At 36.1% G+C, this 27,977-nt stretch overlaps 1 protein-coding gene across 1 annotated transcript; it reads right to left on the bottom strand.

The window, feature by feature from the left end:
* Positions 1-28: 28 nt before the first annotated feature.
* LOC135071857 (4-aminobutyrate aminotransferase, mitochondrial) lies at positions 29-27,506 on the bottom strand. The gene is made up of 10 exons (XM_063965695.1): positions 27,480-27,506; positions 27,062-27,305; positions 22,379-22,491; positions 8,225-8,392; positions 7,587-7,865; positions 7,285-7,445; positions 6,404-6,554; positions 6,027-6,184; positions 5,450-5,718; positions 29-605 (listed from the first exon to the last, which is right to left on the bottom strand). Exons 2-10 carry the CDS (start codon positions 27,123-27,125, stop codon positions 487-489), a joined length of 1,482 nt encoding a protein of 493 aa, XP_063821765.1. The 5' UTR covers positions 27,126-27,305; positions 27,480-27,506; the 3' UTR covers positions 29-486.
* Between the last annotated feature and the right edge of the window lie 471 nt (positions 27,507-27,977).

Below are 27,977 nucleotides of genomic sequence, written 5' to 3'. Positions count from 1 at the left end.
CGTAGTCGGGTAAAAATAAAAACGATAATCATTCTTAAATATGTTATTTATTTATTGGAAGACATACGTTTGTGGTATACAATATTTTTAACAAGGTAGCTAGATAAGTTTAACAGACTAAAATAATGATCTAAATCAAGAGAAGTTAAAATATCTATAGGAAACTTCAATTATTCAAGATAAGAATTTAAACCATTCATCATTTTTTATACTTATTCAATTTATGGCACTCACTATTGCTTATCAAACGATAAATCAGAATAAATTACCTACTTGTCAACAAAATAATATTTATAGTTAAAGAGTAGATACATAATATTCTAAACATATTAATTACACAAATAACTGACTGAAACTGAATTCAAATTGACCAGTATAAAATAAAGGTTTAAATAAGTAATATTACGTAATACCTAAAGAATATTTTATAATACTGTTTATGCTTCATATAATTTCAATAATACTGTAACACACTAACATATTACATTAAAGTTGTTTGAGAGTTTTTCGCAAGGCATCCAAATAAATTTCAGCGTGCTTTGGTGCGAAAATCAGAGCTGGGCGAAGACGTATAGCCAGCTCGCCACAGGCGCCGCCCAGAACACCTACAATAAAAATATGTGCGTAAGTACGTAATAAAACCGACAATAAACGGCAACGTTACAACGAATTGACGGGTGATTATTACGAGTTCATTATTATTCTGTGGTATTTATTAAATAAGCCAAAACCCAAGTAGCATTTTACTCCATTTAAGAGTTCACTAGTCGTTCACATGTACTCCACAAGCTGTGTATGTCAGCTGTATACGAGCTGTATAGCTTGCTATAATGCTTTTATAGAACCAGTTTGGGCACAAATTAGACAGCCTTAAGTCACTATGGCTGTACATTAGCAGTATAATAGCATTATAATAGCAGTTTAAGTAGTAACATCGGACTTAAGGCTGACTTACGGCACTATATGGGACGCAGTGTGAACCATACAACGTACGTGAGTGTAATAAAGAGTAACAAGTGGCTAAATGCACAGCTTTCAAAGTTATAAAGTCCGACAAAAGTACTCCAAGGCTACCTAAAGTTCACGTGTGTCTTAAATTATTTCCACATTTTAATATTAGTTTGGTATTTGTACGTGAGTGCCAAGAGGGAAACAACTCGGGCGGATAATCATTTATGCAAATAATAACACGGGTTTTAAATACTTAATAATGTTAATGCCATTGGGAATGCAACTTTATCGTGAAATGTATACATATTTACAGCTAAAATATTTACGCGCCTCTGTAAAAACGCGATATTCATTTTAAAATATTTAAAACTGGCTGAGAGGAAATCTACAATTTTCAGTTTTTGATATTGGATTGTTGGCATTATAATTATATTACGGTAATTAATTAGAACATGAAACCAAAACTCAATCGCTCTATCTGCGAATTTTGTGATAAATCTGCATTAATTTTGGAGATTTATTTGGTAAATATTTTAGGTTATGTAGAACAAAATGGTGGAAATGAAATACGGCTATGTGAACTGTTAAAACTCCAATTTAATGCGGTGAGCGTATATTAGGTTCACATGTGTTCTGTTAGAATGCTGTTATCTATATGAAGTTCCACATTTGTACCACTACAGCGCTAATGTCTATAAATTTATTCTAATGTGAACTTATGTACAGCTTTAAGATGTACCTAGTTCAGGTCAATTGTGTATCTTTAATTCTTTCAAATACTGAAATTTTAGAGATCCGCAATAAAAATTATTAATGTCCGTTAAATCGCCTAGCCCAGGTACTAATAGTCAAGTATGAATACCTAAAGCATCAGACGGTAGTGTTCCCGGTTTAAATTCGTTTATTATGCTTGACAATTTATTCAAAGCGGAATGAGGAATACGATTTTCAATAGCCCATGTTCTTATTTTTTTGCGAAAGGTTAAATAATTGTCCAAATCAAAATGGTATTCACTATCACTAGAACTGCAATCATCTCACTCTGATATCTGTATATTTTGAAGGGAAATTTCAGGTTCAGGCATAATATTTTCCTCTGCATCATGTACAGAACCACCATGAACAACTAAAAACAGGCTTGGGGAAATGTGTAATAGAATATCACATTCATGTTCAGCTTAAAGCAAATAAGAGTAGTACTTGTGGACAAATAAACTGCTATTGATGTTAATGGACAACACATATAGTCCTTTTAACAGCCTACAGTGTACATGCGAACCATTGAAACACTTTTGTACAGATAGTAAAAAAAGGTTATTTTAATTATCACAAACAAGTCCTACTACAGCTACTAGCTGTATAACAGTCTAAAACAAGTAAACATAACAGCCTTTGGCTTTATAAATGACCACGTGTGTTCTATTAAAATGCTAGCTCTATAACATCGTACAAGTAGGCCGTTAAACAGCGGTTGCCGTATCTCTACCCTCCTATACTGCCGCACAATTTATAAACGCAGTAAGTACCACTTACTGCATTTATGATTGTTTTGAATATTCTGAATCCTGACATCGCGATCTATAAGAATCAAAGACCCGTTTTTTTCTATCTATCTTAGAACGGAAGATACATATTATCATAAACGCAGTAAAGAGCATATTTTAGGTTTCTTCACATACTATGTTAGCAGTAAGAGCACATAATAACTTAATATTACGTGAATACTCGCGCTTACTTAATTTGCTACACAGTAATAGTGCAGTATGTGCCAATTACATCATTCTTATTATGTTTCTACAATTGTTAAGTTCACCTTGCACATAGTATATGTGCAGTAATTCCACTTAAACACACACTGATATTATGTTTCCATAGGAAAAACAGATGACTCGTACTTAATATTAATGCAGTAATTACAATTATACTGCGTACATACTAAGGATTGTCAGAGTGCTGCCTAGGTGTTAACATGTTATGAACGCAGTGACTGACTCTTACGTTATTGGAAAAAGTTGAAAACCTGTCACAAATCTAGCCGAAGACCCAAGAACTAGATTGACCCGACACTATCCTACCGAAGATATCCCGGAGGTGTCTGTACGAGATTAGAATGGCTCTCAAACAGCTGAAAAACAACAAGGCACCGGGCGATGATGGAATCACGGCTGAGCTTCTGAAAGCAGGCGGAACGCCGGTACTAAAGGCTCTTTATAAGCTATTCGATTCTGTCATCCTTGAGGGAAAAACGCCTACGGCATGACACAGAAGTGTGGTGATACTCTTCTTCAAAAAAGGCAACAAAACCTTGTTGAAGAATTTATTTTTTACCCATCTCACTTCTGATTCTGTTTTTGAGAGTCATCACGAATGGTTTCACGCGACATCTAGCCTCCCGAACAAACCGGTTTCTGATAAGGCTTTAGTACGATAGACCGCATACTTATCTATGGCAGAAAACTGAGGAGAATAATCAGCAACTTTGTCTGGCATTTGTGGTCTATGAGAAAGACTTCTCTCTTCAAGCTACAGTCTCTCCAACGGTGCCAAATTTACTACAGATATAATCGTTGAAGGGCGTGTACGAAAACGCCACAATGTCAGTCCGTCTCCGGGATCAGGAGTCCAGTTGCAGCGAGGGGTCAGACAGGGAGATGTCATATTTCTAAAACTGTTCACTACCACCCTGGAAGATGTTTTTAAGCTTCTGGACTGGAGCGGATTGGGAATAAATATCATCGGCGAGTACATCACCCATCTTTGATTCGCGGACGATATCGTAGTCGTGGCTGAGACCGTGGAGGATCTAAGCTCAATGCTCGATTGCCTCAATAGAGCCTCTCAACAAATGGGTCTTTAATGGACAAGACAAAAATCATGTCAAATGCCGTGATGTACCCACTCCTCTGAAGATTGGAGACACTATAAGTTGTCTGATGGCCGCTGGGGCAGGAAAGTTCTTGAGTGGCGACCACGAGCTGGAAGACGCAGCGTGGGCAAGCCTCCCACTAAGTGGACCGATGATCTGGTGAAGGTCGCGGCAGGTGCCTGTATGCGAGCGGCACAGGAACGGTCTTTGTGGAAATCCTTGGGGGAGGCCGTTGTCCAGCAGTGGACGAAACGAACGACCGAGTCTTTATTTTATTAGATTGGTATATTAAGATCTAAAAGTGGGTGCCATATCTTAATTTTTGATTGAATAACAAGCGATCTCAGCAATTGTTTTGTAATACTTGTTTCATTTACCCCTTGGTCATTTGGGAAAGTTCAACATGAAAGCGTTATTGGCTTATGATAAGCGCAGTAAAATTGTATTATTACTGCGCATTTAAAGTTTTGATAAATTATTTTGCTTCACACTCCCACTCATAAATGCAGTAAGTTGTAAAGATACGGCGCATATATTACGTTGTAAGAACTAAAATTTAAATCAATCATTTAACATATGTACCGTAAGTAACGAAAACTACTGATAAACGCAGTAAGGAACAATCATACTGCATTCATGGGTAGTAAGTATCGAACGAAAACTTAGTTAATCCATAACATAAACAGTTTTTTAACAATTTTAAATACAAAATATTAATTAAAATACAAAAACCTCATATCAAAATAAACTTTGAGTTTAGCTCTATAAGCCCATATATTTTTTTTTACAAATATTTGCGTAACTAATTGTAGACACCCCAAAATAAAATTTCAACTTTGATCGCGTTTTTCTCGAAACTGTTCACGTGTTACTTACTGCGTTTATAAATTGTGCGGCAGTATAATGCTCTTAGTCAGATGGCTGACTAAAGGATAGTTGTTAGAGTATTATAACACCAACAATCGTATAAAAGTATAACTCTACACTAGTCTACACTCCTATAAGTCCCTTAGACAGGTATAGGTGTAATTAATTGCAATAATACAGCTTATACATCACGAGTGAACTGTACTAATGCTTTAAGTACACATTGGAACTAAATGTGAACTCTTAAATGGAGTAAAATGCTACTTGGGAATGAAAATTGAAATTATACAGGCTGTTTGGTGGAAGGTTAGACTTTCGTGGGTGGGTAGGAAGGTCATTTTAAAAATACAAGTTCGCCCATTTGACCCTAAGTCACACAATAAGTAATAGTACTGTGAGCGATTTTTTTAAATTGATATTAATAATTTGTGTATTATTATTCCATTTACTTCCCTAAACTTTGAAGTTTTGACGAATTTCAATAACTAATTTCTACATGACGTGCTCCTCAACACACGCATGTTCGGCGCCGGATCATTTTTAAAGAAACTCGTCAACACACGCCCTCAAACTGAAAATTAAAGAGCGTTAGGACGAGGACCCTTGCGACAATTTTTTTTTTTTCAATAAAACCACGAAAGCGTACACCCGTACCTACCAGTTTCAGCGTAAACCTACTACCCTAATGGACTTGTTTTTCAAATATTATTTGAAAAACATACTTTAGCTGTTATAGGTTATAATGGCAATAACAACAGAACTTACCATTTGTCTTTAGATTATTATTAATCTTATCTCGCATCTCAGTACTGCATGAATTGAAAGCCAAGAATGTTCCGCGACCGCGCACGCTGTTCATCAGATTAGGGAATTCTTTTTCAAGATCGTGAAGGCCACCTTTAAGAACATTCCCAGTTTCTGAGACCAAATTCAAAAGGTTTTCTTTTTTGATGACGTTCAAAACTCGCTCCAAAAGAATTAATTTTCCTGGGTCTCCCATCCATGTGTTGAATATACGGTACGCCTGTGGAGCCCTGTAATAAGATAAGATAAGATAAGATTATTTATTTATTTGCTTAAAACATGGTATACATAATTAAATATCGGTAATAATTTTAATACAAACGTAAAATGTAATTAAAATATAATAAAATGCCTACTGTACACATTAATGTAGGTTTTCCTAAACCTTTGTTTGTTTAAATACCCTACAGCCATTAGGGGTGGAGCAGTAAAAAAATGTTTCAAGAACGGGAAATATTATTCAAACTATTTTGACGCTTACGAAGTCGCGGACACAGCTAGTAAATACTAGAATAAAATAAAAATATGTTATTTTTACCTGAAGTCAGAATTAAAGAAGAATCCACCAGTCAGCATTTTCTTGCTGAACGTAACAACGTCTGGAGGAGAGGGCAGATCGAAATGTTCGTGACACCACATCTTGCCGGTAGGTCCGCATCCTGTCTGTACTTCATCGACAATCAAGGCAACGCCATTCTGAAAAATTTTAATAGGTACTTGTCTTCTAATGAGCTTGTGTAAACGGTATTTGTGTAATCTTTTTACACTTTACTTTTGATACCGAATAATAAATTCAAGCCAATAATATACAGGAAATAAATTCATAGGAATATAACAGTACCTACAAGTGAAATTTAAATATGTACATGGATGCCAATGATTTCAATTTCAGCCTGTATATCATTAAGGACATACCTCTTTGCATATTTTTTGAAGATTTTGAAAGAACTTAGGAGAAGCCTCGTAATCCCCGCCCTCTGATTGTATGGGCTCGACTATTATCCCAGCCACGGGATTGGCTTTTTTCTTGTAAGTGTGAATGACATCAGCCACTTGCTCTAGACATCTGAAACGATTTACAAAATGCTAAATCGAGTCCTATGTAGAGAATTATAACACTAAAAAAAAATTGATGACGCATCTCGTAAGAGGGTTTCGCACCCTTTATTCCCATCTACCTCCTTCGGATTTGCCATTTGACTTGAAAATAAGCATAGTTTTTCATACAGTTTATACTCATAATATATCTAATTATTATAATAGCCTTATTTATAATTTATAGTTATCTATTTGATCAATTATTATAAGGACATGCTTGTTAACATTGATAAAAAGCAATATTATGCGCTAAAATAGGTAAATACCTAGATGAAATGAACCCAAGGTAAAACATCAAGTGCAGTGATTAAATTAACAGATAGTAATTTTATTGTGAGGAGAAAATAGTATGTGTATGTAAATAAAAGTAATCAAGCTATATGATAGTCTGTGCACCACCAACGTCGATAAAAATAAATTATACATAACATAATGTAGGTTAAAAACAATAACAGCCCAACTAAAAATATTAATAAATCAATTCTTTTGTCTCTAGTTCAAGGTGGGTGCAGTATAACTAAGTGCAATTATACATAAAATTAATAGATAACCCAAACAAACTATTATGATTTTCAACTCACTTCTATGGACAAGAAAAGATAATTGTAAGCCTGAAAATAATAAGAAATAAAAAGAAAGTTATGTAATTCAGAACTGCCACTAGAAAATACATTAATTTTTTAAATGATTGTGAATACTTCTCATCTTCTTGTCGATTCTCCGATTCAAACTCTGATAAAGGATATTTGTATCTCGGGAATGGAGCCACAGGCCAATCAAAAGCTGGGCAGTCCAATTTGTGGATCGGTTTAGACCTGGTCGTAGACAAAGCACCAAAAGTGCGTCCGTGGAAACTGCCCTGAAAAAAGTAAAATAAAATCCGTTAGTATTTAATTATCCAATCGTGTAAAGACCTTTAAAAAAACCAATGTAAGTATTTTTGAGTAAACTACATAATATTAAGTCTCATATAGATATAATAATATGTAAAAGATTTTACCTTAAAAGACATTATTGAGAGTTTTGGTGCTCCAGGCGCTTGATTCAACATACAAGATTCCATTTCCTCAGGTGTAAAATCAATTTTTCCATTACGCTCCTTGGTACGGTACCACATAAATACTGCTTTATACGCATTTTCATTGGAGCAGGAGCCACACATCATTGTCGAAATATTATTCAGGCCCTGAGGTGCAACTGATAACAATACACTTTTTACTTTCTCGGGCCAATCCTTTGAAGGGAATACTCCTAATGCTGGTCGATTTACTAAAGCTTTCTGGAAATAAAGACAGGTAGGTACGTATGAAGTAGTATCCTGTTTGTATTGGTAACAAGAAAAAAATGTGACAAGTAGGTATAGGCATCTATATGTATAAGTTTTATTATTAATTAAAACCCCCGAACCCGCAACCCGGCTTCGGTTTGTTACAGAAAAGCTTCTACAAAATCTGAGCGCTAGCAAACCAGCACCAAATCGCAATGTTGCAGTTCAAAACAATTGTGGACGAGTATATCTCGTGGTTAATAGAGCAGGAATATAGCAATTTTCTAATATCAGAGTCACGCGTGCTACCGGTACATAATACCTATTTGAGCTCTATCTAGCTAGTAGCTTAGGTATGTAAAAAGACTCACCAGATTGTGTTCATCGTTGAATGCAGTAAGTAATTCAGGGTGGTTATATCCAATGGGAATTGATGAGATTTGGGTGAATGCATCCAAAAATTCATTGCCATCAGCATCCACAAAGTAGTTACCAATACTTTTATCATAATCAGCGAATAATTGGACCGAACCCGCTTGCTGAGAACCAATACAACAATAAATAGTTAAGTATTTTAATTTGTTATCAATAGACACCTTTATTAATAGTTTGTATGGGCTTTGGCAACACAGTTGTTATCTGGGGGCACGGCAGTGCCCCCACCAAGTCGAGCAAAAAAGCGGCACGGCCGTACCATCCTTTTCTCGAAGCAATTCAGGCCATTTTCGACCGCCTGTAACTTCGTTGTGGATAAAACTAGAAGGCTGAATTTTCATTAGCTATGCAGGCATTGTAAAGACACGGTATATTTAAAATTTCATTCAATTTGAACCAGTAGTTTAAGAATTATAACGGGTCAAAGTTACTTAATTTTGTCACTCACTGACTCACTGACTCACTGACTGACTCACCGATCATCAAAATTCTAAGGCACTTCTAGCAGACCTAGAAGCTTCAAATTTGGAATATAAGTAGTGTTTGGTGTATGAATCAAGGAAAAACTAAAATATTTGGGGGCACGGCAGTGCAACCGCCAAGTCTAGTAAAATTTTTCAACTTCGGTCCAGTTTTCTAGATACATAACTGCTGTCTACAAAATACAAACAGAAATGAGATTTGGGGGCACGGTAGTGAAACCGCCAAGTCGAGTAAAATTTTTCAATTTCGGTCCAGTTTTCTAGATACATAACTGCTGTCTACAAAATACAAAAAGAAATGAGATCCCATCAAAAACAATACTTGTCAAAAAAACCAAGTCTCGCAACTCAGTTGTTCTACGGTAAAAAGTTGTGAGATCCATGTAATACCAAGTCCAGGCCAGGAAATCTTTAACGTTTTACATAAATATATTGACTTGGCCATCGCATGAAAACACGTGTAAATTAAATTATTTAGTGCGATGGCCAAGTCAATAATTTATGTAAAACGTTAAAGATTTCCTGGCCTGGACTTTGTATTACATGGATCTCACAACTTTTTACCGTAGAACAACTGAGTTGCGAGACTTGGTTTTTTTGACAAGTATTGTTTTTGATGGGATTATTATTGGTACTAGTACTACTGGGAGGTTTATTTTTTATCTTAGCGGACATTTTGATAAAATCATGATTCCACCACCTATCTCTTAATAGGTAGGAAACCGTGTACGTTATTATAATTTTATTTGATTGTTTGTTACTACGCAAGGTGGGATCGGCTACCAGCGAGCGGATGGGAGTGTGGCCATAGATTCTAATTTATTTAAATAGGCCTTACTAGGCCACGTGCATGGTACAAACGATTGGTGTGGAGACAAGACCAGCAAACATCGGAGCATATTTTTTAAATTATTTAGCGCTGAGGCTGCCGAAGGCCCTGATGTACCTATCAATTTTTTATTACGTCTCTAAATAAATTGCGTAGGCATTACGAAACCGTAGATATTGAATTCCAATTTCTATCCTTTTTTAAATTTCTAGTTTAACGCGGATGATTCGCCTCGGTTCGTTGGAAAAGTCCCCCGCTATTACACTAATGAAAATACACTTATTTACCTACTTATGTGGCTAGATTTTGTTTCTCCCAGCGCGTAGTACCTATTAACATGACGTAACATCGTACATACTCACGAGTGATAATTTTTGGTAACGTAGGTTTAGTGTAATCTAACCTTTATGTGTGTGAACGTTGAATGAACGCGCGCGGCCATTGTTCGTACTCGTATGAATGAAATGAGTAAAGAAAGAGAGAGAGGCAGTGAGTGAAGACAGGATGGTTGTAAAAATAATATCTTTTTTTTGTTAAGAAAAGTAAAAACAAAAACTAGCCTGAATTTTTTTTTAAAAACACTTGGGTTGTATTTGTATGATTTTATTAGATGCGTTGTTAAAGTATGATCAGTATAAAAAATAACACCTTATATATTTATGAGATTTAAATTTTTTAACGTATAGCAAGCAACATAAACCTTGGTGTCAACTATAAGGGTAGATAAAGATTTATTTTAATACACTTATCACGAACGAAAATCAAGATATTCCTTCTGGTTAGGTAAGTTACATACTTAACTACACTCGCGAGCAAAAGTATGGAATCACTTACATGAAGTTGTTTCTACACGATCTTGTGTACTAACGAATTTGTTAGTAACAAAAAAAGTGGCACCATTTTAAAGATTAAACTTTTAACTATAAATTGATACCAAATTCATTTAAATCACACCAGTATTTTAAAAGATATTCTGGCTGATGTGAAGAAGTAAGAGTAGGCGCACACCGTTGATTTTTGGTCGGCCGATAGTTTAGTCGGGCTGTTGATCAGTATGGGAGTGCGCACACTACGCCGCGGCGCCGATTCGATTTGGCCGATTCTTCATACAATTTGAAATCGGGCACAACTATCGGCCAACTAAAAATCAACGGTGTGCGCCTACTCTAAATCTTGAATTAATATCATCAACAATAATGATGTTTAATCTATGTTAAGGAAATACTAGTAGCGCCATCTTGTGTCAATGTGGTTTGATCATAAATAAAACCTCAGTTCGTTTCCTGCAAGCATTCAAGTCGTTTTATTATAGGTTATGGGCCCAGAACTCGCCGTAAATCGCTGTATTTAGTAGTTTTTAACAAGAATTTTGGACGTTTACAAGTGTTAAAGACAGTTACTAAGTGCGATAACTCAGTTTCATAACGAATAAAACAGTAATCGTGGACTTTTTTGCAAATAACCGGCCGGTGTGTATGGTGTTTGGTGTGAAAAATGGCGGCCAACTATATGGTTAATGTGCCAAAATTGCGAGGCCGTGAGAACTATAGCGAGTGGTGCTTCGCAGCAGAAAACTTTTTAGTGCTAGAAGGCATGAAGCATTGTGTAGTTCCAGTGACAGACAAAATTGTGGATGCTGCTGATGATGAAAAAACCAAAGCAAAGTTAATTATGACAATTGACCCGTCTTTATACGTCCATTTAAAGACAGTGATCATCGAAAGAATTATGGGAGAAACTCAAGCAGTTATTCGATGACAGTGGTTTTTCGCGGCGAATAAGTCTACTGCGGAATCTAATATCAATAAGGCTTGAAAACTGCACATCAATGACATCATACGTTACTCAAATTATCGATACTGCTCAAAAACTAAGTGGGACTGGATTTGAGATTAATGATCAATGGACGGGATCGTTATTGTTGGCGGGATTGCCAGACCGTTTTTCGCCAATGATAATGGCGATCGAGCATTCGGGAATGTCATTAACAGCCGACTCCATCAAAACCAAATTATTGGACATGTCATCTCCAGAATATGAAGATAGTGAAGTGAATGGAGCCTTTATAACTCGTTCAAAAGTGAATGGAAAGAAAAATACGAGTTTGTCTATGGCGAAAAATAGTGGTCATGTTGGCAGCACTGACAAATCAAATGTCAAAATGGTGAAGTGCTACCGGTGTAAACAAACCGGCCATTATCGTAACCAGTGCCCTTTAAATGAAAATTCCTCGTCTAGTTCAAAGAAGAACAATAAAACTCAAACGAACGCGTTCAGCGCAGTGTTCTTGAGTGGGAATTTCAATAAAAACGAGTGGTATATTGATTCCGGGGCAAGCGTCCATTTGACACCAAATGAAAATTGTGTTATGAATGCAAAATACGAACAACAGAAGGAAATTATTGTTGCAAACAATGAAAAGGTACCAGTTAGTCCAGTAGAATTAGCTTTTAAATCGGAAATAATTCCTACAAAAGATTTTATTGCTTTAATGGCTTCATTGGTTGCCCATTAAGACTCTCCTAAGTTTTCGACTTCGACGGAGTTGTGCTTAAGTGGTGGGGGCCCCCGAAAGGGGCGCTTTTTCGGTTTTCCAGTTATACCGCGTAAAGGACTTACCCTATCGAAAAGTGGTCTTCCTGATGGTTGAAGGGCATTTAATTCTGCATTAAATAAGACCAAATTCATATGTTTTGAACAAACCGTTCTCGTGCAAATGTTCGGCAAAGTAGAAAATATGTGTATAATTAATGACCCTCTCCACGTCCAATGGCTCGTTACCCGCAGGCTTCCAAGTCTTGAAAAGGAGCGCCTCAACCAGTGTAACCCTATCAAGGCATACGAGCTGGATTCGCCGATCCTTGTTCGTCCCAGCCGTTCCTTAACTGCGGTTGCTGCACCTCTTCCTGGCACTCACCTGAACGACTCTGTGTTACCTACTGTGGCTGCCCCTCTTCCTTGTATCCTCCTGCACGACTACGTTGCCTAGCCGTATGCCTGGTCTAAGGTTTGACGCCAAAAATCAACAACAACAAGTTCATATTAAAACGCTGAAGAGTTTTTTGATTGTTTGTTTGAACGCGCTAATCTCAAGAATTACTAGTTTGATTGAAATAATAATTTTTGTGTTGAATAGCTCATAAATTGAGGAAGGCTATAGGATATATGCAATCACTCTACGACTAATAGAGCCGAAGCAGTAAAGAAAAATGTTGCAAGCACGGAAAATAGTATTTAAACTATTTTCACGCGTGCGAAGTTGATTTTGTGGCGTCGAACCTTGGACCAGGCATACGGCTAGGCAACGTAGTCGTGCAGGAGGCTGCAAGGAAGAGGGACAGCCACAGTAGGTAACACAGGGTCATTCAGGAGAGTAGAAGGAAGAGGTGCACCAACCGCAGTTAAGGAACGGCTGGGACGCACAAGGATAAGCGCATCAAGCTCGTAAGCCTTGATAGGGTTACACTGGTTGAGGTGGCCCTTTTCAAGACTTGGAAGCCTGTAGGTAACAAGCCATTGGACGTGGAGAGGGTCATTAATTTTACGTATATTTTCTACTTTTCCGAACTTTAGCGCGGGAACGGTTTGTCCAAAACATTTGAATTTGGTCTTATTCAATGCAGGATTAAGTGCCCTTCAACCGTCATGAAGACCACTTTTCGATAGGGTAAGTCCTTTACGCGGTATAACCGGAAAACCGAAAAAACGCCCCTTTCGGGGGCCCCCACCACTTAAGCACAACTCCGTCGAAGTCGAAAACTTAGGAGAGTCTTAATGGGCAACCAATGAAGCCATTAAAGCAAAAAAATCTTTTGTAGGAATTATTTCCGATTTAATCAATTTTTGTGTTTAATTCAACTGGCCTAAGTTTTGTGTTCGGGCGATGCAAGAATTACGACAAAAACCGACGATTGCGAACATGAGATCGTGATAAAGGACATACTTTGCGTTCCAAGTTTGACTACGAATCTGATATCTGTCAGTCAAGTCATTGAAAAAGGAAACAGAATTTCGTTTACCAAGACCGGTTGTCTGATTTATAATAAAAACAACGTTCTTGTGGCATCAGCGTCGCTAGTAAATGGAGTCTACAAAGTGAATCTGTCAAACCGAGAGAATCTCGTCGCATCAGCTGTGTCGGCAGGAACGTGGCATCGCAGGTTGGGTCATGTCAACAAGGATTACTTGAAACAAATGAACAATGCAGTGCTTGGCATGTCCATGAGTAATAAAGTTGAGAACATAAGTCCGTACCGCGCGGGAATAACTTGACATGTCATTTTTGCGTACTTTTCAGGGGAGCGATTTTAAAGTTTAGAGTTCCCTGGTAAATCGCAATTAATGATAATTGATATTTTTATGATTGAAATAAGCTAATTTGATGCATATCTTTCGATTGGCGTAAGAATTTGATTAAATTATCTTCTTAATCTAATAAAAAATAGACTTGTCAAGTTGTGTACCGACGACTTGTCAAGTTATTCACCAAAGAAAATCAAATATTTAAGGTGTAAAAATTGGATTTAAGTTAATTATTTTGAATGAAGTTTAAGTAAAAAAACAAAACATAAAAATAGAACATATTTTTATCACTTTTGCAATGAAATAGTAGCAAATTTATTAGAAAAATCAAATATAATCGCAGATTATGATCGCTTTTGATCAGGTAATTGTACGTTTACTTAAAATTTAAAAAAAGACAAATAAAAGAACAAAAGCCATACTTCATAACAAGCACAATTAATTTTAACTATTTTAAGCTTACCGTTAAGCTTAAAATAATTAAAATTAGCTGGATACATTTTTGCGTAAGGTCGACATGCCCTTTCGCGTCCACCGTCCAGTTCACGTCCAAATAACGGATCACTCTAGAACGAAAGCTATTGCTATGATTCCCTGAATGTATGACACGTAGAGAATACAATCCCGGGATCCCGATCCCCGGGATCCCGGGATCCCGACCATTTTCTGATCCCGAAAATCCCGGGACTGTACTTGGCTAATCCCGGTATTTTCGGGATTGATATAAACAGGTCTATTTTGCATTCTACGATCCGTTGCGCCTTGACTATGACTTTGCCTGGATTATACCTTAGCATAAAATTATACAGTATGAGTCACGATAAAGTGCACATATAAAATTAGGTGAAACGACCTATTTTTATCGACAAAAAAGAGGTCAAAAAATTTCTGAGTTTTTTTTTTATTTTGTTATGGATTTTTTTTCTTCCAATTACTTATTGTAAAGAAAACGTAATAATTTTTAAACTAAGAGGTATCTTTACTAATATTATAAAGCTGAAGAGTTTGTTTATTTGTTTGTTTGTTTACTTGAACGCGCTAATCTCCGGAACTACTGGTCCGATTTGAAAAATTCTTCCAGTGTTAGATAGCCCATTTATCGAAGAAGGCTATAGGCTATACAACATCATGCTACGATCAATAGGAGTAGAGCAATAATGAAAAATGTTGCGAAAATGGGTTTTCACGCGTACGAAGTCGCGGGCACAGCTAGTATCCTAATATAATAAAAACAGTAATAATGCTAAATAACAGATGATACTAAAAAAATACATAAAATACTCAGAAAATGCCAAACAAATAATAAAAAAATGATACTTTTTTGATTTTTCAGTTTTTTTGATTTGATAAATTTCTCCATAAAATGCCCATAAAACAGGTAGTTTTTTTTATTACTTTGTATTATTCTCTATCGTATTACCTTCGTAAAACCAAAAATCGCATGTCTTTATCCCTATCACAACGTTTCCAATTATCGAACCCAATTCCCACATAAGGCTGATCCCGGGATAGTCCCGGGATCCCGGGATTACCCATCAAAAATCCCGTAATCCCGGGATTGAAAAACATGCTCGGGATTGTATTCTCTAATGACACGTAAACCCACATTAAAAAAATCTTATAGCATGCTACCGTTTTTGCCAAAAACAAATCCCACATGAGCAGGTGCGCGTTTCAAGGTAAGTTTTTAATATATTTAGGTCTAGTTTGGGATTTACCGCAGTCTATAAGCCTTAACCATGAACCATATAATACGGATAATGATATCGGTGATTGTACTTTATTAAATGACACTTAAAATAAGGTGGATGCGAATTTACTACAATGCAATTTCCACTTTGCGTCAGAAGTGATCGCGGTCTGGTCTAACTGGGTCTAAGATATTAAAATATACAAAACAATGCATGTTTTATATTATGTAAAACGTTATTTACATGACGTATCGAACACAAAGATTTTTTTCAGTACTTAGGCCTTTTCCTGGACGCTAATACACGCTCTTAATGTAGCTTACCCTTGTGATAGCCAATTTGCGTCCACATTATCACGACTATTTTCTAAATACAGACGTTGTAAATAATATTAAAAAGCAAACTGTGCCTAGAGAGGATACCATATTGCAAATTGAGCCATACTATTGAAATTTCAAAAAATGAAATAAACTGAAATATATGTAAGTATGTTTATAATTATTAAGTGTGATACTTAAATATTTTGAATACCAATTAGTAAGATTTTATTTATATTTTTTTATTTCCATTCTGTTATTAATAATTAGTGATTTTGAATGCATTTTTTCTATATTTTATTAATATTACAAAGATAATATTAAAACTTCTAATGGTTTAGAGCAAGTTTAATACTATACTTATAAAGACTAAAGGGAGCATAATGACAACACTTTTTCGTTCAAAATGATTACGAAAAATTGTATATTATTTTTATTCCTTAACGCCCGTTTCCTATATTCAATCCTTGTCCAAATCCGGATTACAACTGTCAAATTGAATTCAGTTTTAGATTATATTTCCAAAATTTTCGATGCATTTACACTTTAATATCATTTAAAAGTGTTATAAACAATATAAAAATGTAACAACATCAAAAACCGCAGATATTTTGGCCAAAAACATATTAAAATTTGACAGTTGACAATCCAAATCCGTCCATTTTGGATTAGGATTGAATATAGAAATCCAGCATAAATCTACCAACCCACTAAATGGACGAGATCTGGCGTATCGACCTTACTTACTTTTACCTCATCATTATTCCTAAATAGACTATAAAAATAAAATTATCCGGAACTTAAAATTGACCTAAAAGTTTATTAGTAGATTTTTTACTTAAATTCTGTTGACAAACGAAATATTAGTCTGTTATGAAAAAACATTAGTAGATAGTACCTACCTATTGACTAAACTTATCCTTCTTCTTTCAACTTGCTATTTATATGTTTTATGTCACCTATGTCTTATTCACTTGTTTTTCTATTATTTACATCTTTTGTCTTCTGTGATGTCCATGGCAATAAATGTTTCTTTCTTTCTTTCTTTCTTTCTATTTAAACGTTAATTTAGTTTTAAACTATTGAAAATAGTAATAAAAGTAATAATTAACGCTTAAATATATTAAAAAAATATTTTCAGGGGTTGGTAAGTAAAAAATATTTAAAGACGCTCGAAATCCTGACAATGTTATATTTTAACAACTGCTAATGACACATATAAAAATATGATTATACGAAGGTAATAGCTGGATAACTCCAAATATCCAAACTCTTGACTGCGTGCATAACAAGACAACTGCACATATCATGGATGTGTTTAGTACTCAGAGTGGATCATAACTTGATAACTGTTTTTGTCAAATTAAAAACGAAAATCCATAAATGTATAAGTCGAGATATTAATAAATACATGTTCTGACATACATTGATAAATCGAAATATAAATGTTTGTAAGAATAATATTAATTGGATATATCGTTATGTCAAATATTTATTGCCTAAATTAGAGATATTTACTTATGAACAAAAGCTGTATTTCAAGTATTTTTGGGTATTTCGAGTTGAGTTTTTTATACCAGTAGGGTATAAGGTAGAGGAAGCGCTTATGCTAATAAAAAAAAAAAGTGCAGGTCGAGATGTCAAGTTATTCCCGCGCGGTACGGAAGTAAATCCTCTTGCACTACATGCTGTGAAGGTAAGCAAAGTCGGTTACCATTCCAAAGTACCGGCCAGAGAAGCAGTGACTTGCTAGAAATAGTGCATACCGACATTTGTGGACCCATGGAGAATACATCAATCGGAGGCTCCAGATATTTTATATTGTTTATTGATGACCATAGTCGCATGACCTTTGTGTACTTCTTGAAACACAAGAATGAAGCCTTGAAGTATTTTAAACAGTTTAAGGCAGAAGTCGAAAATCAGACACAGAAAAAGATCAAGATATTAAGAAGCGACAACGGACTAGAGTACTGCAACAAGGAATTTGATATCTTCCTGAATAAAGCTGGCATAATCCATCAGAAAACCAACCCATACACGCCTGAGCAGAACGGCTTGTGTGAGCGTTTTAACCGCACAGTCGTAGAGAAGGCGAGATGTATGCTCTTCGATGCCCAACTAGGTAAAGAGTTTTGGGCTGAAGCCACCAGCACGGCAGTGTATTTGCAGAATCGTACTGTGGCAGCATCGTTGGCGTATAGAACTCCATATGAAATTTGGCATGGCAAGAAGCCAGACGTTAGCCATATAAGGATCTTTGGCAGTTCAGTGATGGCGCACATAGCTAAGGAAAAGCGAAAGAAGTGGGACAAAAAGTCAGAAAAGTGCATACTCATTGGATATCCAGAAAATATAAAAGGATATAGACTTTTCAACCCCGATACAAGAAGTGTTGACCAGCCGAGACGTTATAATAACTGAGCCGGAATCAAAATCTGAATGTGAAATTGAAGTTCAAGATCAGAGTTTTGATTCAGTGGCGGATGGCTCACAGGTTTTAGATACTGCCAAGATAGACAAATCTAACCAGGAGACCAGTGTAGAGACGTCAGGTCAAGATGACACAGAATTCCTCGATGCTACACCAGAAGGGAATGATGAAACATATTATGTTCCCAGTGACGAAGACGCAGACAGTAAACTGGAGGAAGAGGTCACCCATTCCAGACCATCCAGACCTGTGCGAGAGAGAAAGACGCCAGAACGGTGCGGCTTTTCCCCAGAACGCTATGACTACTCCAACTTCTGTATGAATGAGGATACCTCTTCCCTGAGTGAAGCATTGAGAGGCCCCGAGGCGGAACAGTGGAAGATGTCTGTGCAGGAGGAACTGCAGAGCTTCAGGGACAACGATGCGTGGGAGTTGTGTGTTGCTCCAGAAGGTAGTCGAGTTGTGCAGTGTAAGTGGGTGCTACGAAAGAAATAATTATGACAGTGAAAATAATGTTCGTTTTCGTGCGCATTTAGTGGCGAAAGGTTTTTCACAAGTTGAAGGTATGGACTATACTGATACTTTTTCCCCTGTAGTGAGGCATACTACCTTAAGGCTATTGGTCGCTCTCTCTGTTCAAATGGGTCTAGATATACAGCACCTAGACGTAACAGCTGCTTTCCTGAATGGTTCTCTTGAAGAGACAATTTTTATGAAAATACCAGATGGGTATTCTGATGTAACGCATAGTGGTCAAGTTCTTAAACTAAAGAAAGCTATCTATGGCTTAAAACAATCTTCAAGGCAATGGTACAGGAAAGTGGATGATTGTTTATTAAAAAATGGTTATGTTAAATCTGAATATGAACCATGTATGTACATTAAAAAGTCAAACAAACAGATTGTTATAGTGACATTGTACGTGGATGACTTTTTTATTTTCACAAATAATATGAAGGAAACCCAACTTTTAAAAGACATGTTAGCTGCTAATTTTAAAATCAAAGATTTGGGTGAAATAAAGAAGTGTCTCGGTGTTAATGTAAATGTTGATAAATGTAACAAAACTATATCTCTTGATCAGAAGGACTATATTGATAAAATTTTGCAGAAATTTAATATGAAAAATTGTAAAACAGTTCAGACTCCTATGGAGACTAAGTTGAATGTATCTGAAAATGATAGTAGTGTTAATAATTTTCCTTATCAGTAAATAATAGGTTGCCTAATGTATTTGGCAGTGCTCACCAGGCCAGACATTTCGTTTGCGGTAGGATTTTTGAGCCAATTTAATAATTGTTACACGACTGAACATTGTGCCTATGTTAAGCGAGTACTTAAATATTTGAAAAAGACTAGAGATTTTGGTCTTGTAAATTCTGCTAATGGAAATTCAATGTTAGAGGGTTATGTTGATGCTGACTGGGGTGGCAATATCATTGACAGACGTTCTTATACTGGATTCTGCTTTACTCTTTCAGGCTGTATAGTTTCATGGGAGTGTAAGAAACAGCAAACCATAGCTTTATCAAGTAGCGAGGCCGAATATATGGCAATAACTGAAGCTTGTAAAGAATCAATTTATTTAAAGAATTTACAGTATGAGATTACAGGAACAATGTATAGTATTGATCTTTATAATGATAACCAAAGTGCGCAAAAGTTAGCATATAATCCAGTTTTTCACAAAAGGACCAAACATATCGACATCAGGTATCATTTTTGTAGAGATTGTGTGGCAAATAAAGTTATTAACTTGATGTATACGTCAACAGCTGAGATGCCTGCAGATTTGTTAACCAAGGCCTTATGTACTGCAAAACATCACAGATTTCTAAACAAATTAGGTATTCAAAATGTTAATTAATTATTGTTTAGATATAGTGGCGGTGTTGAATTAATATCATCAACAATAATGATGTTTAATATATGTTAAGGAAATACTAGTAGCGCCATCTTGTGTCAATGTGGTTTGATCATAAATAAAACTTCAGTTCGTTTCCTGCAAGCATTCAAGTCGTTTTATTATACTAAAGAAAAAGACATGTACCTATCAACTGTTTGATACGTCGTGAGTTGCGGCCTATTTACCCCCTACAAAAGCACGTGTTTTCGGATTTTTGCTTTCACACCATACACATCTCCGCTTCTTTTGACACTTTACCTGGGATTCTACACCTTCAGAAGCAGCACAAATCGTTGCACTATTGCAAGAAGGGCTCAGCCAGCGGGCTGTCGCACGTCAGCTCCACATAAGCCAGTCCTGGGTTTCGAAAGTTTTAAGACGCTCACATGTCTTTTTCCTTACTTCTTCACATCAGCCGGGATATCTTTTAAAATACTGGTGTGTTTTAAATGAATTTGGTATCAATTTAAAGTTAAAAGTTTATTCTTTAAAATGGTGCCACTTTTTTGTTACTAACCAATTCGTTAGTACACAACAACTTCATGTAAGTGATTCCATACTTTTGCTCGCGAGTGTAGTATAAATCAATCTTGGTAGGTATCTGATTCCAATGAAAGTTTTTTAAGTGGCCCCGAGACGATCAATTGCGATTGTCAATGTATTTACGTTCCAATTGACGGAAACGATTGTCAATTGCTCAGCGAAACGATCAATATTAGCTTCAATGGCCCTGTCAATTGGGCTTCAATTAAAATTTTCATCAATTTGCTTAAAAAGACATGTACCTATCAACTGTTTGATACGTCGTGAGTTGCGGCCTATTTACCCCCTACAAAAGCACGTGTTTTCGGATTTTTGCTTTCACACCATACACATCTCCACTTCTAAATGCAATTGACAATGGCTTCGTAAACGATCAATGTCAATTGACAATCACGTAGAATTGACAGTCGCAATTAATCGTCTCGAGGCCACTTTAAGTCTATACTTAATCTAAGATACTACCTATCCTTTGGCACACATAAAATGAGATTTAACAGAAAGCTGCCGAAAAGATGTAGGTACTAACTACTTACATAGAAGTAATGTTAATTTATGAGGCTGCGTACTGTTTTAAGACCCGGTAAGACACAATGAAGAGACAAAGAAAACCTTATTTCGTTCGTTCGTTTCCTTTCAGCCAAATGACGTCCACAGCTGGACAAAGGCCTTCCCAAAGCATTTCCACAAAGACCAATCCTGCGCTGCCTGAATCCAACCTACTTCCCGCGACCTTCGCAAGATCGTCGGTCTTAACACTACGTCTTTCGGCCCGTGGTCGCCACGAAATTTTTTGCCCCAATGGCTATTGGCTCTACAGGCCACTTGAGTTTAGCAGTTCTATGTCGATCACTTTGGTTTTCCTGCGGATCTCTTCATTTCTAATTCGATCATGTAGGGAAACTCCGAGCATAGCACGCTCCATCGCTCTTTAGGAGACCTTGAGTTTTCTTATGAGACACATAGTAAGTGACCACATTTCAGATCTGTTTATCATCACTGGCGACCTATTTCGTATGATAATGCCAAAGCTAAAAATTAGCAAACGGCTCGCAAACGCTATTAAACTGCTGCATATAGCGGGGGGGCCGAGGAGGCACGGTCTGGTGCCCCCCCATGGATGTTGGGCTATTGATTTGAAGATGATAGTTGATAGAACTTACTCATGAACTGATACTAATCGCGCCGCTCGACTGAATTATGAAGACGCGTTCAACCGACGATCTGGTACCTACGCAGTGCGTAGAAAGCAATAACTCGTGCGTACAGTTAGTCTAGCACTAAGGTATTATGATTTTCCATAAATGACGATCCGTTTAGCACTGTAAAAGGGTTTAAGTCGTCAGTAGACAACTTAACTTTCCTTACAATTAATTGTAACTGCGCGCTGTGCATAGCCGGTAGCCAGTATTCAATGTGCGGTCACAGAATTAATAGTACCAAGGTGCGGTGTCGGTAACAAAGTGTTTGGTCGCCACCACACCACCACGTCGACTCGGCAGCCGTTGCGGAAAAAAAAGTGTATTTACGTTTGTGCAGCCCCTTAAGAATACAACAGAAAAAAATACAAGTAAATAGCTTAAGCCCACCTGAATCGCATTAAGTTCCTTGAATAATTCAACTGTTTTAGGCCCAGGCACAGCAGTTTTGATACATGGTTGCTGAGGCTCAGACAGGGCTGCTGTTGCCAACCGATGGGAATCTGAAGAAACAAAATAAATGTTTATTTTTAAATACAATACCTGTTATGTTATTAATAACACCGGTCAACAAAAAAAATTTTTTTTTTGCGCATGGATTTTACTTATTATATATTCTGATTATACAGGGTGTTTGGCGCATCGTGTGCCAAAATGATTTGGCGGATAGAATGGGTCATTTCCTATATTTTCAGCCCCCATAACACGTTCCATGCCAGGCGGCTACTTTTATATTATTTTTTTTAGTAATTTCACCAAAATACCCAAATCGCATCATTTAATTTCGATTTAAAAAAAAACTAGTAGGCTTAGCCTCAAAGTAAATATTTTGTTTTGACGTGCATTGATGTAGGGTTGCATCAAATCTAAATTTACTAGCAAATATCATCCAGTTTTTTTTTAATTCAGCTTTGAAGTTTTCCTAAAAGTTAAAAATGGACTGAACATTTAAGTTTACATGGCTATAAAAAAATAAATAAAAGAGATAGCGATCTTCGGATTTTATCAAAACTTCTCTAGTCTATCCCCATTTAAACGGTATACTAATCTTGTTTAAATAATAACAATAACTTCACAAATTCCTTAAATTAGTGCATTGACTCTACTCGGACTGATTTCCGAAATTTGTGTTTATAGCCCCTTTTGTGTAAATAGCACGTTATTAAACACCTAACAGGTAAAAAATATTTATCTTATGCAATGTAAAAACCTTTACCCTATCGTTTTTTAATGTGGATTTCTTGAAATTAAAGACGAAAATAATTATTTTGATCGTTTATTAATTATTACAAATTTTGTTCATAATGACCGTCTCGGCAACGTATACACTCACGACATCTTCTTCTAATTTTAACTGTTGTCGTATGCAGCCACATTTCTCTTTTTATTACTACAAAGGCGTTTTCTACTCGTGGATTGGAAGAGATGGCCCTATACAGTGGCCTGCACGTTCCCCAGACCTAATTCCGTTAGATTTTTACGTCTGGGGACGAGCTAAAGAACTGGTGTACGTAACGGATTCAAACAATAGAAGAACTACAACAACGAATAGAAAACGCCTTTGTAGTAATAAAAAGAGAAATGTGGCTGCATACGACAACAGTCGAAATTAGAAGAAGATGTCGTGAGTGTATACGTTGCCGAGGCGGACATTTTGAACAAAATTTGTAATAATTAATAAACGATCAAAATAATTATTTTCGTCCTTAAATTCAAGAAATCCACGTTGAAAAACGATAGGGAAAAGGTTTTTACATTGCATAAGATAAATAATTTTTACCTGTTAGGTATTTAATAACGTGCTATTCACACAAAAGGGGCTATAAACACAAATTTCGCAAATCAGTCCGAGTAGAGTCAATGCACTAATTTAAGGAATTTGTGAAGTTATTGTTATTATTTAAACAAGATTAGTATACCGTTTAAATGGGGATAGACTAGAGAAGTTTTGATAAAATCCGAAGATCGCTATCTCTTTTATTTATTTTTTTATAGCCATGTAAACTTAAATGTTTAGTCCATTTTTAACTTTTAGAAAAACTTCAAAGCTGAATTAAAAAAAAACTAGATGATATTTGCCAGTAAAGGACAATGGGCAAAATGGTACCCGGCTCCAATAGATATGTGTCTAGTATCGTTTGAAAGGTCTTACCAAGATGAACAACTTTTACTATGACCACCAGCCTCAGATCTGGTTGTGTACGAAGATATACATACTTTTTTGCAGAATGGTACCCGGCTCCAATAGTTATGTTTGTAGTGTCATTTGAAAGGTCTTACCAAGACGAATAATAATAATAATAATAATAATAATAAAATCATTTATTTGCAAGAACATGGTTAGATTGGTGTTAATTTAGTTAATTCCAGCATATTCTGTCGCATGCGACGTGCAAAAGTTTTTGTTCTTAAAGTTATGTTAATTGTTATTGCTACATTTGGTCTTAGATTTTACATATTTTTACAACATTTACTATGGCCACCAGCCTCAGATCTGGTTGCGTTCGAAGATAAAGATACTTTTTGTGTAACCTAAGTATCATACAGTATGAAGGGGGACGCGCTAGGGGCAGGGCACCGACGAGATGGTCGGACGCAGTGAGGAAGACGGTGGGCGGGAGTTTGCATCGTGCGGTCCACACAGCTTATGACCGCAGTCTGTGGAGGAACACTATCTGTGGTCGCGATCCTCATCAGTGAGGGACCGAGGATAAAGAAGAAGAAGTATCATACGTGTCCATCGTATGGTACTTAGGTTATGCGAGGCGGGAAGGGTTTACTGCTCCAGCATCCTTCCTTAACTCTATAATTATTGATGGGGACAATTGTGAAATAAATATTTTTATTCAAAGAAGTTACCCCCTTATTAATAAAAAGTTACACCTAGGAAGAACCTTGGATTAAAATGACATTTCCATGCCAAATGACAATTTAAGCCAGAGTTCAACTAGGGTGTAACTTTTATTAATAAAGGGGTTAAAGTTTTATTTCTTCTTAAGGGTTTTATTATGGGTTGCTAAAGCGAATAAATCCACAAGACCCAATAAGTCCACCTACAAGATGGACCGACGACCTCATAAAGGTAGCGGGAAGGCGCTGGATGCAGGCCGCCACCAACCGGCCATTGTGGAAATCATTGTGGGAGGCCTATATTCAACTGGACGTCCTATGGCTAAAATGATCATGATGATGATGATGAAAGCGAATAAAGGGCTAATAGCTAGGGTAGTTCATCGTAGGTATAATCCTTTCCTTTTCAATGCTTCTTTTAGTTATATTAATAGATTGTAGTCATAATACATACTCGTATACATGGATGATTGTGTTATACTTTCAATATAATACTTAGTGGAATTACTGCTTTCAAAACGTGAATTAGAACTGGCCCCATAGCAGACATTTTCCTACATCTAAAGGCCTTTTAAAATATATATTGGTTATGGCTATTGGAGCGGGTACCACTTTCCATACATTTTTGCCCATCATCCTTTAGATTTGATGCAACCCTACATCAATGCACGTCAAAACAAAATATTTACTTTGAGGCTAAGCCTACTAGTTTTTTTTTAAATCGAAATTAAATGATGCGATTTGGGTATTTTGGTGAAATTACTAAAAAAATTAATATAAAAGTAGCCGCCCGGCATAGAACGTGTTATGGGGGCTGAAAATATAGGAAATGACCCATTCTATCTGCCAAATCATTTTGGCACACGATGCGCCAAACACCCTGTATAAGCAAATTTATATAAAAAAGTGCGATTACAAATCGAAAATATTTGCTTTTTAAAGAGTTATAGCGATTTGAATTTTCCATCTTCATAGTAAAATGTCTCTAAAGATGCACGTCACATTCTCATTGGGATATATTTATAGATAATTATGGGGGCTTATTCGCAAGAACAAGGGGCACGCTTTCATCCAAATATAGTGGGATTTGAGAGACGACGTTACCAAGGCCTGTAAACTGAAAGTATGATAGGGTTAGATTTTTAAGAGAAAAATCTTCTATGGAACATGACAGGAAATTAGGACTTTTCATTTTTAATAAATATTTGGACTCTATTTTAAATTTTCTCTTGTGAGAATGAATCTTAAATGGATGTTTGGTATGTTTTAATAATTAGAAAGAATGAAAGAAAGAAAGAAAAAAAAAATTTGGCAACAAATTAAATCATCTCTATGTTCATGTTTCATACATTCATTGATATGAATTTTTCTATTTTTTACACATAAAAGCAAATTCAGAAATTTTTTTTGTTGTTATTCTTATTTCTAGGTATTAAAGCAATAAAAATAAGCTATGCATAACCCGTGCACAAAAATGCTGTAGACAGTTGTAATGTGAGTCTAAATTAAATTGTATAATACAGGGCTGTTTGGCGGAAGGTTAGACAAACTTCATAGGTGTATAGGTAAGGTCATTTTAAGAATACAAGTTCGCCCATTTGACTCTAAGTGAGCTACTTTTTTTAATTGATATTTTTGTTTAAATTCATTTATTTTTTTCCAAAAATTGCTTAATTTTTTTTTTCTCGCGTGTTTTCAACCACTTTTATTATTTAATATTAGTATCGAATATGTCTTTAGTCAAATAAAATAAATTTCAAATCCAGATAATGATTGGATAGCTAGTTACGAGCCACCAAAGTTTAACAAAAGTACAAACCACGATAAAAAATTCAACTTAGGAATTCGATTTAAAAAAAATTAAAGGTGATAGTGGATTGCCAATGATCTTAAAAACATCTCTGGCTTCTCTTCTTTCCAATGATAAGTCACATGTAGTAGTTAGATATTGAAATTCGTCATAAATTCAGTTTAGGGAAGAAAATGGAACAATAATACAAGAAGGCCCGCGGCAGTTTTTATGTATGCGCACCGTCGCATTGTCTAGTACAGACCTGAATGAGGTTCGCACTCTTCCCCAAAAAGGATGGTCCTCGCCTGTACAAACCACAGCCATAAAACCAGTTCAAAAAATTAGATATCGATTTTTTATTTTTATTAATCTAACACAATTTCGCCGTAGAAGTAACTGAAGTAAGAATATTAGTAGTAGACAATACTCACGATTTAAATAGCAGTTAACTGCTGGCCATTTCCTTGGTACGACTTTTTCTATTACCCTCAACATTTTGAGAAGTTAATGTTCAAGACAAAAATAACAAGCAACTGGCTTGTTGCGTATCAGTCAGTACAGTAATAAAAGCAATTCACGGTGTATGTAGGTAATTGATAAATCATGCACAATCAGCGCCCAATCAATCAATTTATTTGTGTGCTGTCGACAAGGACTGACAAGGACACCCCCTAGCTATAGTTCCAAAATACTGGACTGTCCTGTCGATGACATTGACAGTGGGGCGCCACCGTCAATACCGGATCGCTGGTTCAGATTTTTGCCATGTTGGTAACCATATAGTTGAACGATGGTAGCGCCCCCCTGTCATTGAGTTTGGCGGGACAGTTCAGCGTGGGTCATCTATACCCATCAGAGCCTAGAGATGTGCCGAGTCAGACTGACCGAGTACTGCTGACTCGAATACCTAGCAGGTACTCACGTACTCGAGTATGTAAAATTATGTATTCGGATACACAATACTCGAATACAGATTTCGAGTAACGGAATTCGAATACTAAGTCGTACCTTGTACGGCGTACAGTCGAATTTTGTATGAAAATAATCTGTTATTATTTATAGCCTGACCAGGAACATAAAAACCCTCGCCATGTTGCGGAAAACTAATGGTACTAATTTCTTTTAATGGCAACAGTAACTGAAAACTTCATTGACATGTCACCTTGCATGTCAGTCTATTGTTGTCAAAGTGTAAACAAACTTTATTTTAAATGTGTGCAATTGATTTTGTGAATTAAATTGCTAAAATATTTTTATAGTCGTGAAAGAAAAGTGGTTCACAATGTGTTAATGTATTTGTCGAAGAGAAATACTAACGGTTCGGACAATATTTTCATTGAATAATGT

The sequence above is a fragment of the Ostrinia nubilalis genome, chromosome 5 (genome assembly GCF_963855985.1).
Source record: "Ostrinia nubilalis chromosome 5, ilOstNubi1.1, whole genome shotgun sequence".
Taxonomy (NCBI): domain Eukaryota; kingdom Metazoa; phylum Arthropoda; class Insecta; order Lepidoptera; family Crambidae; genus Ostrinia; species Ostrinia nubilalis.
This window is presented reverse-complemented; position numbering and strand designations above follow the sequence as displayed.

Coding starts and splice junctions, on each gene's coding strand:
- LOC135071857 (XM_063965695.1), bottom strand. CDS start 27,125: ATGTTGAGGGTAATAGAAAAAGTCGTACCAAGGAAATGGCCAGCAGTT. Junction 22,492..27,061: donor AGTTAACTGCTATTTAAATC/GTGAGTATTGTC, acceptor TTGTTTCTTCAG/ATTCCCATCGGTTGGCAACA. Junction 6,555..7,284: donor AATCGACAAGAAGATGAGAA/GTATTCACAATC, acceptor AAATCGTTTCAG/ATGTCTAGAGCAAGTGGCTG.